The sequence below is a fragment of the Acipenser ruthenus genome, chromosome 31, assembly GCF_902713425.1.
Source record: "Acipenser ruthenus chromosome 31, fAciRut3.2 maternal haplotype, whole genome shotgun sequence".
In the NCBI taxonomy this organism is placed as follows: domain Eukaryota; kingdom Metazoa; phylum Chordata; class Actinopteri; order Acipenseriformes; family Acipenseridae; genus Acipenser; species Acipenser ruthenus.
Genome location: NC_081219.1, coordinates 15,546,009 through 15,560,866, shown reverse-complemented (window position 1 = coordinate 15,560,866; position 14,858 = coordinate 15,546,009). Strand labels below are relative to the sequence as shown.

The 14,858-nt window shown below is 50.7% G+C and overlaps 2 protein-coding genes across 2 annotated transcripts; both read right to left on the bottom strand.

The window, feature by feature from the left end:
* Nucleotides 1-651: 651 nt before the first annotated feature.
* LOC117968284 (E3 ubiquitin-protein ligase RNF186-like) lies at nt 652-3,282 on the bottom strand. The gene is made up of 2 exons (XM_034915952.2): nt 2,402-3,282; nt 652-1,972 (listed from the first exon to the last, which is right to left on the bottom strand). Exon 2 carries the CDS (start codon nt 1,862-1,864, stop codon nt 1,049-1,051), a length of 816 nt encoding a protein of 271 aa, XP_034771843.2. The 5' UTR covers nt 1,865-1,972; nt 2,402-3,282; the 3' UTR covers nt 652-1,048.
* A 2,255-nt stretch (nt 3,283-5,537) lies between these two features.
* Nucleotides 5,538-14,683, bottom strand: LOC117396731 (cholesterol 7-desaturase nvd). The gene is made up of 7 exons (XM_059005322.1): nt 14,279-14,683; nt 9,650-9,838; nt 9,302-9,480; nt 8,983-9,108; nt 7,237-7,356; nt 6,551-6,727; nt 5,538-6,111 (listed from the first exon to the last, which is right to left on the bottom strand). Exons 1-7 carry the CDS (start codon nt 14,673-14,675, stop codon nt 5,950-5,952), a joined length of 1,350 nt encoding a protein of 449 aa, XP_058861305.1. The 5' UTR covers nt 14,676-14,683; the 3' UTR covers nt 5,538-5,949.
* Between the last annotated feature and the right edge of the window lie 175 nt (nt 14,684-14,858).

The following is a 14,858-nucleotide window of genomic DNA, read 5'->3' as shown; positions in this document are numbered from 1 at the left end:
AGGGTGTGTGTGTGTGTGTGTGTGTGTGTGTGTATTGCAGGGACACTGAGACCCTCACAGACCTCACTCTGAGAAAGCATGAGGGGGTGGAGCAGGAGGCAGGGTGTGTGTGTGTGTGTGTGTGTGTGTGTGTATTGCAGGGACACTGAGACCCTCACAGACCTCACTCTGAGAAAGCATGAGGGGGTGGAGCAGGAGGCAGGGTGTGTGTGTGTGTGTGTGTGTGTATGTGTGTGTGTGTGTGTATTGCAGGGACCCCGAGACCCTCACAGACCTCACTCTGAGAAAGCATGAGGGGGTGGAGCAGGAGGCAGGGTGTGTTCGTTCTTTACCACAGTGTGACAGCTTCAGGATGTTAAATACTGAACAGCTGTGTTTTTGAGAACAGTAAATCCTTAAATGTGTTTACAGTCACGAGTACTAAATCGCTGGCACAGGCGTGTGTGTCGACAGAATCACTCGTACTGATAAGAACTCCTGACACAGGGAGTGCCGACTCCTGCACACTGCGCTCTCACGCTGCGCGGGTTTCAGAGGCTTGCTAGTGGAATTTTTCTAAATTTCTGATTGTTGCATCACAGAATTACATCCAATCAGCTCACAGCTCAAATACAAACACATGCACAGATTTTTTTTCCTCAAGTGGAGAAAGATAGATTTATTGCAGACATTATGTATTAGGATGACAACAACAGCACATAACACTAACAGTGAAAACATTCAGTGACAAGCAGAAGCACAGTTAGTCCGCTTTCCTCTTGGCACGCTGAATTCCACAGACTACAAGCCCAGTAGGCTGGCCTGCACTTTAACAGCATTAGCTATGTTAAAAGGTGCTGCAGGTCCACAGAGATGGGCGGCAGCCTCCCGCTGCAGTGCTCTGATCCGTTCTGCAGTGCTCTGATCCGTTCTGCAGTGCTCTGATCCGTTCTGCAGTGCTCTGATCCGTTCCAACGTTTACAGCGAGTCGGTCACACTGGAGCTCAGGCAGAGAAGCTGTAGAAGCTCAGTGTGTCAGCTCACCTGTGCAAGGGGAGACCTCCGGGCTTCACTGCCTGGCTGTGCAGAGCAGCACCAGGATGATGACAGGCAGGGAGAGCAGCAGCAGCACGCAGCTCAGCTCCCGCAGGGAGAGCCTGTAGCAGCAGGGGCAGGAGGAGCCGGGCCGGCCCAACAGGGGGAGGAGGCAGGCGGGGCAGCTGGACAAGCACATGCTCTGGAGCTGCGTCTCCAGGGGGGCCCCGGGGAAGGGAGGGGCTGGCAGAGGGAGCAGGGGGCTCTGCTGCGAGGAAGCGTGCGCAGAGCAGCTGAACTGCGACACCATCTCCTCCTGCATCCTCCGGATCTCCCACTCCAGCATGGGCGTGTTCTGGCGGCACAGCGGGCAACTCACCCGGCCGACGTCGGCTCTGCCGCGGCTCTCCTGCAAGGCATCCAGGCAGCAGCTGCACACCGCGTGGCTGCAGTTCAGAAGCACCCTCTTGTGGTCGGCACCCTCGTACGGCTCCGTGCAGATCGGGCACTCGTCCTGCTCCTCCGAAGATCCCGCTGGCATGGGGATGGCAAGGCAGCTGGAGGGCAGCAGCTCAGGAGGGCAGCCGCCCCCACTTCCATCAGGACCCAGGTCGAAAGCAACAGAGCCGGCTGCCGTGTTATCAGCGGACAGCAAGGGGCTGTCAATGCCTTCCTCGATCACAGCACTGCCCTCCTGAGCAGAGTGGGACTGGCCGCTGCTCACAGACATGTGACTGTGACTCTGCGCAGCACCTGGTCCAGGTACTTCAGAAAGCACTGCCTCAGCCCCACACTGCTGCTGCTGCTGCCCACTGCAAGAGGGGGTCTCTCGTACCCTCAAACTCTCCATCCCGAGCTCAGCAGAACCGTCCTCTCTCTCCCTGTCTGTCCCGGTACAGAGCTGCCACTATGCTGCTGACTGGAGACAAAGCTACAGCAGGTACGTCCGTCCGATCAGCTTTTAAAAACAAACAAACAAACAAACAAACAAACAAACTGTCTCATGAGGCTCAGGAATGAATAATTATAATCTTTTTGCAAATATTCACTATATTTTTACAAGTAGCAGTACAAAAAAAGTGAAAGTAATAATGAATAAATACAATTTTCCACTCCCGCCCACAACATCCTTTGTCTGCATTTGGCTCCGATTAGAAAGTTAACATTGGAAGTGTTCTCTGATCTGATTGTAAATACAATCTCGTTTTCTCCAGCTCTTGAAGTCAGAAACACATTCTAACACTTCTGCCAATTAAAAAAGAAATAAACAGTTTTGTGAAAGTTCTGTTAGGAGCTCCTTTCCTCACCCCAGTAATCTAAAGGAGAGTCTTACCTTCTCTCCTGAGCCCAGCTCACTGCTAACTGAAGGAAATTAAACATCAGGTACCTGCACCCTGATAAGAGGCTGATAAGTCACTCAGCAGTCAGCAGGCAGCCAATCCCAGCAGAGGAGTGGGGAGGAGGGCAGGAAGCAGGCTGGGATAGGAGCCCCATTACAGCATCCTGAAACACACAGCCCTGTATCTCTCATTCCAGCATCCTGAAACACACAGCCCTGTATCTCTCACTCCAGCATCCTGAAACACACAGCCCTGTATCTCTCACTCCAGCATCCTGAAACACACAGCCCTGTATCTCTCATTACAGCATCCTGAAACACACAGCCCTGTATCTCTCATTCCAGCATCCTGAAACACACAGCCCTGTATCTCTCATTCCAGCATCCTGAAACACACAGCCCTGTATCTCTCATTCCAGCATCCTGAAACACACAGCCCTGTATCTCTCATTCCAGCATCCTGAAACACACAGCCCTGTATCTCTCACTCCAGCATCCTGAAACACACAGCCCTGTATCTCTCATTCCAGCATCCTGAAACACACAGCCCTGTATCTCTCATTCCAGCATCCTGAAACACGCAGCCCTGTATCTCTCATTCCAGCATCCTGAAACACGCAGCCCTGTATCTCTCATTCCAGCATCCTGAAACACGCAGCCCTGTATCTCTCATTCCAGCATCCTGAAACACGCAGCCCTGTATCTCTCATTCCAGCATCCTGAAACACACAGCCCTGTATCTCTCATTCCAGCATCCTGAAACACGCAGCCCTGTATCTCTCATTCCAGCATCCTGAAACACGCAGCCCTGTATCTCTCATTCCAGCATCCTGAAACACACAGCCCTGTATCTCTCATTCCAGCATCCTGAAACACACAGCCCTGTATCTCTCATTCCAGCATCCTGAAACACACAGCCCTGTATCTCTCATTCCAGCATCCTGAAACACACAGCCCTGTATCTCTCATTCCAGCATCCTGAAACACACAGCCCTGTATCTCTCATTCCAGCATCCTGAAACACACAGCCCTGTATCTCTCATTCCAGCATCCTGAAACACACAGCCCTGTATCTCTCATTCCAGCATCCTGAAACACACAGCCCTGTATCTCTCATTCCAGCATCCTGAAACACACAGCCCTGTATCTCTCATTCCAGCATCCTGAAACACACAGCCCTGTATCTCTCATTCCAGCATCCTGAAACACACAGCCCTGTATCTCTCATTCCAGCATCCTGAAACACACAGCCCTGTATCTCTCATTCCAGCATCCTGAAACACACAGCCCTGTATCTCTCATTCCAGCATCCTGAAACACACAGCCCTGTATCTCTCATTCCAGCATCCTGAAACACACAGCCCTGTATCTCTCATTCCAGCATCCTGAAACACGCAGCCCTGTATCTCTCATTCCAGCATCCTGAAACACGCAGCCCTGTATCTCTCATTCCAGCATCCTGAAACACGCAGCCCTGTATCTCTCATTCCAGCATCCTGAAACACGCAGCCCTGTATCTCTCATTCCAGCATCCTGAAACACGCAGCCCTGTATCTCTCATTCCAGCATCCTGAAACACACAGCCCTGTATCTCTCATTCCAGCATCCTGAAACACACAGCCCTGTATCTCTCATTCCAGCATCCTGAAACACGCAGCCCTGTATCTCTCATTCCAGCATCCTGAAACACGCAGCCCTGTATCTCTCATTCCAGCATCCTGAAACACGCAGCCCTGTATCTCTCATTCCAGCATCCTGAAACACGCAGCCCTGTATCTCTCATTCCAGCATCCTGAAACACGCAGCCCTGTATCTCTCATTCCAGCATCCTGAAACACGCAGCCCTGTATCTCTCATTCCAGCATCCTGAAACACACAACCCTGTATCTCTCATTCCAGCATCCTGAAACACACAGCCCTGTATCTCTCATTCCAGCATCCTGAAACACACAGCCCTGTATCTCTCATTCCAGCATCCTGAAACACACAGCCCTGTATCTCTCATTCCAGCATCCTGAAACACACAGCCCTGTATCTCTCATTCCAGCATCCTGAAACACACAGCCCTGTATCTCTCATTCCAGCATCCTGAAACACACAGCCCTGTATCTCTCATTCCAGCATCCTGAAACACACAGCCCTGTATCTCTCATTCCAGCATCCTGAAACACACAGCCCTGTATCTCTCATTCCAGCATCCTGAAACACGCAGCCCTGTATCTCTCATTCCAGCATCCTGAAACACGCAGCCCTGTATCTCTCATTCCAGCATCCTGAAACACGCAGCCCTGTATCTCTCATTCCAGCATCCTGAAACACACAGCCCTGTATCTCTCATTCCAGCATCCTGAAACACACAGCCCTGTATCTCTCATTCCAGCATCCTGAAACACACAGCCCTGTATCTCTCATTCCAGCATCCTGAAACACACAGCCCTGTATCTCTCATTCCAGCATCCTGAAACACACAGCCCTGTATCTCTCATTCCAGCATCCTGAAACACACAGCCCTGTATCTCCCATTCCAGCATCCTGAAACACACAGCCCTGTATCTCCCATTCCAGCATCCTGAAACACACAGCCCTGTATCTCTCATTCCAGCATCCTGAAACACACAGCCCTGTATCTCTCATTCCAGCATCCTGAAACACACAGCCCTGTATCTCTCATTCCAGCATCCTGAAACACACAGCCCTGTATCTCTCATTCCAGCATCCTGAAACACACAGCCCTGTATCTCTCATTCCAGCATCCTGAAACACACAGCCCTGTATCTCTCATTCCAGCATCCTGAAACACACAGCCCTGTATCTCTCATTCCAGCATCCTGAAACACACAGCCCTGTATCTCTCATTCCAGCATCCTGAAACACACAGCCCTGTATCTCTCATTCCAGCATCCTGAAACACACAGCCCTGTATCTCTCATTCCAGCATCCTGAAACACACAGCCCTGTATCTCTCATTCCAGCATCCTGAAACACACAGCCCTGTATCTCTCATTCCAGCATCCTGAAACACACAGCCCTGTATCTCTCATTCCAGCATCCTGAAACACACAGCCCTGTATCTCTCATTAAAGCTGGCTCTCGTAAACCTCTAGCATCACATTGCAGAGCACAGACTTCATTGCTATTGAAACCTACTTTATATGTAGTAAAAAAATCAATGCATACAAAAAGAAAATAATTGTAGTTATATTTATTTTAGAGTCTGTATTTTAAAATACAACATTATTTTTAACAACTTATAGTTACAAAAATATTCTGAAAACATTTTTTTTAAAACAACATTGTCCAGATGATTTCAGACAAACTATGTCGACTGTATTAACCTCATTGGATTATTGTTAATATATACAGACTCGCACACCAAAATAATCCTCACCATAACACAATGCAACATCCCTAATGCACAATCACAGTGGCAAAAAGAGCAGCAGTGGAGGAACATTGGAGACGAATGCAGGCGGTACCCGGAGAAGCCGCTGCTTCACCCCTAACCCTTTCACTGCGCCCTCGCTTACAGCGCCCACACTCCCAGCAATGCCTCAGCATGTTCCAGTGCGTGTGCCTCTCTCTGGCATGCCGGGGCCTCACCAGTCGAGCTGGTCCTGCTGGAAGCTCAGGCGAGGGCTGTTCTCACTGTAGAACTGACTGAACCAGCGGCGGTGTCTCTGAATGGCAGAGTCCTCCTTCACCAGCAGCGGCTTGGACACGTACTTCTTATAGTTCCAGATCATCAGATCCCGCTCGAACTGCAGGGAGGGGAGCGGCCTCATCACTCACCCGTTCATTCACTCCTTTAAATGCATTTCACAGCACCATACACTGTCTCTACAAAACCTGACAAATGCACTCTGCACTGTCTATATGAACCCTGTATGCACTCTGCACTGTCTATATGAACCCTGTGTGCACTCTGCACTGTCTATATGAACCCTGTGTGCACTCTGCACTGTCTATATGAACCCTGTGTGCACTCCGCACTGTCTATATGAACCCTGTGTGCACTCTGCACTGTCTATATGAACCCTGTGTGCACTCTGCACTGTCTATATGAACCCTGTGTGCACTCTGCACTGTCTATATGAACCCTGTGTGCACTCTGCACTGTCTATATGAACCCTGTATGCACTCTGCACTGTCTATATGAACCCTGTATGCACTCTGCACTGTCTATATGAACTCTGTTACCTGTATGCACTCTGCTCGCAGGATGAACTTGGGCACGATGGCAGGGACGTTTGCCTGGTAGAAGATGCTGTGAGACACACACTGTAGCAGGGGCTCCACGGGGGTCACACATTGCACGATAAGCCCGCGACCCAGGAAGGAAAGGTCAAAGGTCATGAACACCACGCCTGGGCCAACCTGAACCAGACAGACAGACAGACAGACAGACAGACAGAGAGAGATGGTGAGCACTTGATACAAAAGCTTAACTGTGTAACTCACACCCCTCCCCTCAGCTCTGACCCCAGTGCACCTGTCTGGCTCCCCCCCTCCCCTCAGCTCTGACCCCAGCGCACCTGTCTGGCTCCCCCCCTCCCCTCAGCTCTGACCCCAGCGCACCTGTCTGGCTCCCGCCTCTCCCCTCAGCTCTGACCCCAGCGCACCTGTCTGGCTCCCCCCTCTCCCCTCAGCTCTGACCCCAGCGCACCTGTCTGGCTCCCCCCTCTCCCCTCAGCTCTGACCCCAGCGCACCTGTCTGGCTCCCCCCTCTCCCCTCAGCTCTGACCCCAGCGCACCTGTCTGGCTCCCCCCTCTCCCCTCAGCTCTGACCCCAGCGCACCTGTCTGGCTCCCCCCTCTCCCCTCAGCTCTGACCCCAGCGCACCTGTCTGGCTCCCCCCTCTCCCCTCAGCTCTGACCCCAGCGCACCTGTCTGGCGACGACGTCCATGTCCAGCAGAGGGAAGCGCCTCCTGAAGATGGTGAGCCCGTGTTTCACCAGCATCCGAGAGCAGTGCTTGTGGGGCTCCGGCTCTGGACTCCACGCCACCTGCCAGCACACAAACACACGCACCCATCAGACCAGGGCTCAGCTCAGCCTCCAGGCACGGACAGCCCTGCCAGCACACAAACACACGCACCCATCAGACCAGGGCTCAGCTCAGCCTCCAGGCACGGACAGCCCTGCCAACGCACACAAACACACGCACCCATCAGACCAGGGCTCAGCTCAGCCTCCAGGCACGGACAGCCCTGCCAGCACACAAACACACGCACCCATCAGACCAGGGCTCAGCTCAGCCTCCAGGCACGGACAGCCCTGCCAGCACACAAACACACGCACCCATCAGACCAGGGCTCAGCTCAGACTCCAGGCACAGCCAGCCCTGCCAGCACACAAACACACGCACCCATCAGACCAGGGCTCAGCTCAGCCTCCAGGCACGGACAGCCCTGCCAGCACACAAACACACGCACCCATCAGACCAGGGCTCAGCTCAGCCTCCAGGCACGGACAGCCCTGCCAGCACACAAACACACGCACCCATCAGACCAGGGCTCAGCTCAGACTCCAGGCACAGCCAGCCCTGCCAGCACACAAACACACGCACCCATCAGACCAGGGCTCAGCTCCAGACCAAAGTATCAATAATTATAATGCATTAGCTTGGTTATATATGAAGGATAGGCTTATTCAACATTTTAGCTAGCAGTTAAGTTAAATATCCCATCGGGATCCTGTTCAAACACCTCCAGCAAAAATAGCCTGGGTGATATTTCTTCATTACTAGACCACAACGGTCAGCTTCAGCTGGTGATGTTGCAAGACCAGACACCTTGGTTTCTGGATGATGAGAAACACTAGATGGCTATCACAAGGCACAAACTTATTTTCACAAAAATGGTTAGTTTGAACTTGTTATTTTCAGAAGTCATTATTTTTAAAATACTAGCTGAAAAATACAGAGCAAAAAGTTCAATGTGTGTGCAAGTTCATACAACACTATTAGATTGAAAGCAAGCAGGCTCAGTTCTTCTGATCAGGCTCCGTTCTTCGGATCAGGCTCCGTTCTTCGGATCAGGCTCCGTTCTTCGGATCAGGCTCCGTTCCTCGGATCAGGCTCCGTTCCTCGGATCAGGCTCCGTTCTTCGGATCAGGCTCCGTTCTTCGGATCAGGCTCCGTTCTTCGGTTCAGGCTCCGTTCTTCGGTTCAGGCTCCGTTCTTCGGATCAGGCTCCGTTCTTCGGATCAGGCTCCGTTCTTCGGATCAGGCTCCGTTCCTCGGTTCAGGCTCCGTTCCTCGGTTCAGGCTCCGTTCCTCGGATCAGGCTCCGTTCCTCGGATCAGGCTCCGTTCTTCGGTTCAGGCTCCGTTCTTCGGTTCAGGCTCCGTTCTTCGGATCAGGCTCCGTTCTTCGGATCAGGCTCCGTTCTTCGGTTCAGGTGAAGGTCTTGCCTCAGATCCCCTCTTCTCCACAGCAGGTAGCAGGACTTGTTCTGGTAATGCACCAAAACATCCTCTGTGTTCTCCCTTACTTTATGCACCACTAAATTAGACAAAGATCCTGCCTGAACACCTATTTTCCACATCAGGCCAGGCCTCAGGATCTTCACTCGCCTCGTGACACAGTGCTATCCCCACACTCCCAGTCATGCAGGATCTGCCAGTGCTCACCTCCCAATGGTGGCGGACGAAGTCCCAGACCTTGCTGTTGGTGTATCGCAGGTCGACTCCGCTCAGGATGCTCGGAGTGTGCAGGTGAGACAGGTGTGCAATGTCTGCAGCGTTCTCCGGGATCTCCTGTGAGAGAGAAAGCGAGGGAGAGGTGCATGGTTAGACTCTGGAGCAAGGGCTGGGAGAGATGCATGGTTAGACTCTGGAGTGAGGGCTGGGAGAGATGCATGGTTAGATTGGAGCGAGGGCTGGGAGAGACGCATGGTTAGACTCTGGAGCGAGGGCTGGGAGAGGCTGCCTCCTGTTTGTCAGGCTGTACCTGGATGTGAGAGTTGATGAAGTGTTCGGTCCTCCCTCGGTAGATCCACTTTTTCAGAGTGATCTCCTCCTGCTCTGGGATCTGCCACGTGGGGTCCATGCCATCGCAGTGGTACCACACCAACACCATCCCGTTGAGCTCACAGCTCGGCCACGGCTTGATCTGTGCAAACTCCGGCACTGCGGGGAGGACGGGTCAAAATACATAAACCACAGAGTGCAGCTGACCTGCATGCTAATGTACTGGATCTGCAGGTCAGCTGCATGACTCTGTATCTCCTACAGGAGCAGATACACATTCCACATGCAGGTTAAAGTGCACCGTCACTAAATCCTTTGTTTTAATTACCTCTCTCAGCGTAGGGGATGCGCACGCACTTGCCATCCTCCCCGCGGAACTGCCAGCCGTGGAAGGGGCACTCGATGCACCCCCCCACCACACGCCCCCCCACCGCCAGGTTGGCCCCCAGGTGAGGGCAGTAGGCGTCGACCACGTGAGCCTGTCCGTCCTCGCCACGGAACACTGCCACCTGCTCCCCTGCGAGACACAGAGAGTGGGCATGAGACAGTGCCTGTGGTGCATAGCGAGTGGATTCAATCATGAAGCAGGAAGGGAGTTTTAGAAGCACTTGCACATAGCAGAAGAAAAAAAAAATACTCACTTAAAATTAAAAACGCCATAATCCACTCACTGATAACACTAACCCGACCCGAACCGTTACAAAATGTACCCGACCCGAACCCGACACTTATGTGGGGTCCCGTCGGGCTCAGGTCGGGTAGCAAAGCTCTGATCTGTCCTCTAAAATCAGTGCAAAGAAAAAAATAAAAAAAACACACACAATACCACACCGAACAAGCGCTGCGAGTTTTGTGTTCCACTCCACTGATGGATCGTTATTTCCGTGTTACCTGCTTGACAATGCGGGCAGCAATCCTGATGCTATCACTGCAGGAGGCGGGTTAAAGCTGCTTTACTCATCAGTTTTTCTTTGAAATGTTTAAACTCACTGTAAGACTAATGGACGGACCAAACTAAAGAGGCAGTCAGTGTGACAAACAAGTCAGCTGAGCGAACACCAGAACAAACCTATAGACAGCTCAGATAGAGTTTCATAAGAAACTCCACAGATTCCACAGAATGGAAATGCCTTCTTTCAGTGGAGACAGCCATCTCTGTGCAGTTGTGCCCGCAGGGCAGGCAGTGGTATTCGATGCACTAATCATACAAGGCAGAGGCAAGTCCTCTCTGCTCCAGCAACCACGCCACGCCCCTCCAGCACAATCCTGCTGCAGAACCAGAAAGGTCTGTTCAGGTTTTTCTTTTACCACACATACCAGCTCCCCAGAGACACCCCACGTTGCTCTGCACAAGAGCGCTGTGGACAAATGTACACTGAAGCTGGAATGCTTGTCTGCTTAACTTTTACCTTGAAATTCAGATTGATCCTCTCTCTCTCTCATGCATTCACATGCTCTCTCTGTTCTCTCTCGTGCATTCACATGCTCTCTGTTCTCTCTCTCTCTCTCATGCATTCACATGCTCTCTCTGTTCTCTCTCTCATGCATTCACATGCTCTCTGTTCTCTCTCTCATGCATTCACATGCTCTCTGTTCTCTCTCTCATGCATTCACATGCTCTCTGTTCTCTCTCTCATGCATTCACATGCTCTCTGTGTTCTCTCTCGTGCATTCACATGCTCTCTGTTCTCTCTCTCATGCATTCACATGCTCTCTGTTCTCTCTCTCATGCATTCACATGCTCTCTGTTCTCTCTCTCATGCATTCACATGCTCTCTGTTCTCTCTCTCATGCATTCACATGCTCTCTGTTCTCTCTCTCATGCATTCACATGCTCTCTGTGTTCTCTCTCTCATGCATTCACATGCTCTCTCTGTTCTCTCTCATGCATTCACATGCTCTCTCTGTTCTCTCTCTCTCATGCATTCACATGCTCTCTCTGTTCTCTCTCTCATGCATTCACATGCTCTCTGTTCTCTCTCTCGTGCATTCACATGCTCTCTGTGTTCTCTCTCATGCATTCACATGCTCTCTCTGTTCTCTCTCTCTCATGCATTCACATGCTCTCTGTGTTCTCTCTCGTGCATTCACATGCTCTCTGTGTTCTCTCTCTCATGCATTCACATGCTCTCTCTGTTCTCTCTCTCTCATGCATTCACATGCTCTCTGTGTTCTCTCTCGTGCATTCACATGCTCTCTCTGTTCTCTCTCTCTCTCATGCATTCACATGCTCTCTCTGTTCTCTCTCGTGCATTCACATGCTCTCTGTTCTCTCTCTCTCTCATGCATTCACATGCTCTCTCTGTTCTCTCTCTCTCTCATGCATTCACATGCTCTCTGTGTTCTCTCTCGTGCATTCACATGCTCTCTCTGTTCTCTCTCTCTCTCATGCATTCACATGCTCTCTCTGTTCTCTCTCGTGCATTCACATGCTCTCTGTTCTCTCTCTCTCTCTCATGCATTCACATGCTCTCTCTGTTCTCTCTCGTGCATTCACATGCTCTCTGTGTTCTCTCTCATGCATTCACATGCTCTCTGTGTTCTCTCTCATGCATTCACATGCTCTCTCTGTTCTCTCTCGTGCATTCACATGCTCTCTCTGTTCTCTCTCGTGCATTCACATGCTCTCTGTGTTCTCTCTCATGCATTCACATGCTCTCTGTGTTCTCTCTCTCATGCATTCACATGCTCTCTGTGTTCTCTCTCATGCATTCACATGCTCTCTGTGTTCTCTCTCATGCATTCACATGCTCTCTGTGTTCTCTCTCTCATGCATTCACATGCTCTGTGTTCTCTCTCTCATGCATTCACATGCTCTCTGTGTTCTCTCTCTCTCGTGCATTCACTGCTCGTGGACGGCATTTACTCAGCGTGTCTGAATGTAGGGCAGTTGAGTCTCTAGCAACTGTCCACAAAGGTTTCCTAGCAGGGAACAATAAAAGAAACAGCAGGAGCCCCCTGGCTTGTCTTCACAATGACATTTTTGTTTCATGTTAAAGAGAAGAAAGGTTTCCACGGTAACAGAGCTTGGTTACCTGCACAGGTAAAGTAGTGATGGGAGGGGTGACCTCAGCCCCCTTTGTGCAACACCAAAGAAACAATGAGCACCTTGTTGGTTACCAACGGTGACGCGCCCTCCACATGAGGCGAGGGGTTCTTACAAGCACAATTCTTCATAAACTTTTCACTTTGAAGAGAATCAAATATTCTACTTTATACAGACAATCTGGGAGCAAAGAGAACTCTGTGCTGAGGATCTGAGAGCCAGCACATTCAATACAGTACAGTATAGAGAACTCTGTGCTGAGGATCTGAGAGCCAGCACATTCAATACAGTACAGTATAGAGAACTCTGTGCTGAGGATCTGAGAGCCAGCACATTCAATACAGTACAGTATAGAGAACTCTGTGCTGTGGATCTGAGAGCCAGCACATTCAATACAGTACAGTATAGAGAACTCTGTACCTAGGATCTGAGAGCCAGCACATTCAATACAGTACAGTATAGAGAACTCTGTGCTGAGGATCTGAGAGCCAGCACATTCAATACAGTACAGTATAGAGAACTCTGTGCTGAGGATCTGAGAGCCAGCACATTCACTACAGTACAGTATAGAACTCTGTGCTGAGGATCTGAGAGCCAGCACATTCAATACAGTACAGTATAGAGAACTCTGTGCTGAGGATCCGAGAGCCAGCACATTCAATACAGTACAGTATAGAGAACTCTGTGCTGAGGATCTGAGAGCCAGCACATTCAATACAGTACAGTATAGAGAACTCTGTGCTGAGGATCTGAGAGCCAGCACATTCAATACAGTATTGTATAGAGAACTCTGTGCTGAGGATCTGAGAGCCAGCACATTCAATACAGTACAGTATAGAGAACTCTGTGCTGAGGATCTGAGAGCCAGCACATTCAATACAGTACAGTATAGAGAACTCTGTGCTGAGGATCTGAGAGCCAGCACATTCAATACTGTACAGTATAGAGAACTCTGTGCTGAGGATCTGAGAGCCAGCACATTCACTACATTACAGAAAGCACAGTCCTGGAATATAAAAGCCAGTGACTGTATTATCCCAGTAGGGACTGACGCACATGAGAATGAACACGAACAGACAGACCTCAGCTTAATGAGCCCCTGGATCCAGCACCAACACAATCAAACAAACAACGTTACAAAGCAGTTTCTGTTGTGGCCTCGGCAGCACAACAAACATTTAACTGAAGCAGTGCTTTTCCCAGACATGACCCAGATTGCAGACTCCTTTCCAGAACAATCAGTCCTGGCACCCTGGAGCTGCCAGCACTGCGGGTACGGGACGGAGCTGGCACTGCCAGGTCAGCCCGAGGTCAGGGCAGGACAGAACCACTTCATTATCACTCCGCTTCTCTCTGTGCTCGCAGGCTCTGCAGCATTCCATGAGTGAAGGAATTCTCTGCAGTGGAATGTTTGGTGTCTCTGTTATTCGTACAATACATCGTGACCCCCTGCAGACACACGCGAGATACATTTCCACTGTGGGCGTTAATATATATATATATATATATATATATATATATATATATATATATATATATATATATATATATATATATTACAAAGTTTTGATATCATTTTTTTCTCCGATCCAGTGATTTTAAACAGTTAGTAACCACAACAGAAATGGCTATAGAAATAGCAATAGAACTAATGGCGGAAATGAAATGCGTCACTACCCATCTGTAGCACACTGGCAACCCTCAGCAATGCAAATATCTATTTGTGTTGCATTAATAAATCCACAGAAATTCAGAGGCAGTGGGAAATATTCATTAATTACTATTATTACCGACAACAAAGTTGCATTTGCCGATTGGAAGCAAAGAGAGGTTTCTAGTGTGCTGCACAACTTTGCGGGACGCAGCGGCGCAGATACAGCGCTCAGTAAAGAGACACCCTGGAGACCCTACCCAGCATCGTGACGTTCTTCACCTCGCCGCGGGCCAGCATGTGCGAGTCCAGCACTCGGTACCAGCCGTTCGGATACACAGGCGGCAGGTCCCCGGTCTTCCTCCGCCGCCGCACCTCATTGGCAACTTGGGCTCGGGTCCGACCCGTTTGGGTGATGTAGCCGGCGTCATCAGCGCCCCGGAGCAGCTCCATCGGGACACAGAACAGTCTGTAGAGCCAAACCAAGGCAAACAGAAGCAGAGCGGACAGGACGCACAGAGCGGGTCGGGAGAGGGCTGCTCCGTCTACCGGGACAAAGTCTGCGAAGTGACGGCCCGTCAGAAGCAAGCCTGCGATTAGGCTGACGAGCAACACCGCGCTGGTTTTAAGAAGCGATGAGATGTTGGGGCGCTCCATCGCAGCTCAGCTGTGCTTGTATCGCACCGCTCTGCCAGGGCTCCTGTGACTGAATTAGGAGAATGCAATGCGCGACAGGTGTGGTACTTTTAGACGCTAACTTCCACCTGTGTGATAAGTCGTTTTCAGGAGTCTGCTGAGTGGTGTTGTACGTGTAAATAAATCATGCTACAGTTGTTTGGA

What these genes read in the sequence shown, in the direction of transcription:
- LOC117968284 (XM_034915952.2), bottom strand. Translation starts at nt 1,864, where the DNA reads ATGGAGAGTTTGAGGGTACGAGAGACCCCCTCTTGCAGTGGGCAGCAG.
- LOC117396731 (XM_059005322.1), bottom strand. Translation starts at nt 14,675, where the DNA reads ATGGAGCGCCCCAACATCTCATCGCTTCTTAAAACCAGCGCGGTGTTG. An exon ending in CATCCCCTACGCTGAGAGAG is followed by an intron (nt 9,481 to 9,649) that starts GTAATTAAAACA and finishes TCCTCCCCGCAG; the next exon opens with TGCCGGAGTTTGCACAGATC. An exon ending in TCGTCCGCCACCATTGGGAG is followed by an intron (nt 7,357 to 8,982) that starts GTGAGCACTGGC and finishes GTGTGCTGGCAG; the next exon opens with GTGGCGTGGAGTCCAGAGCC.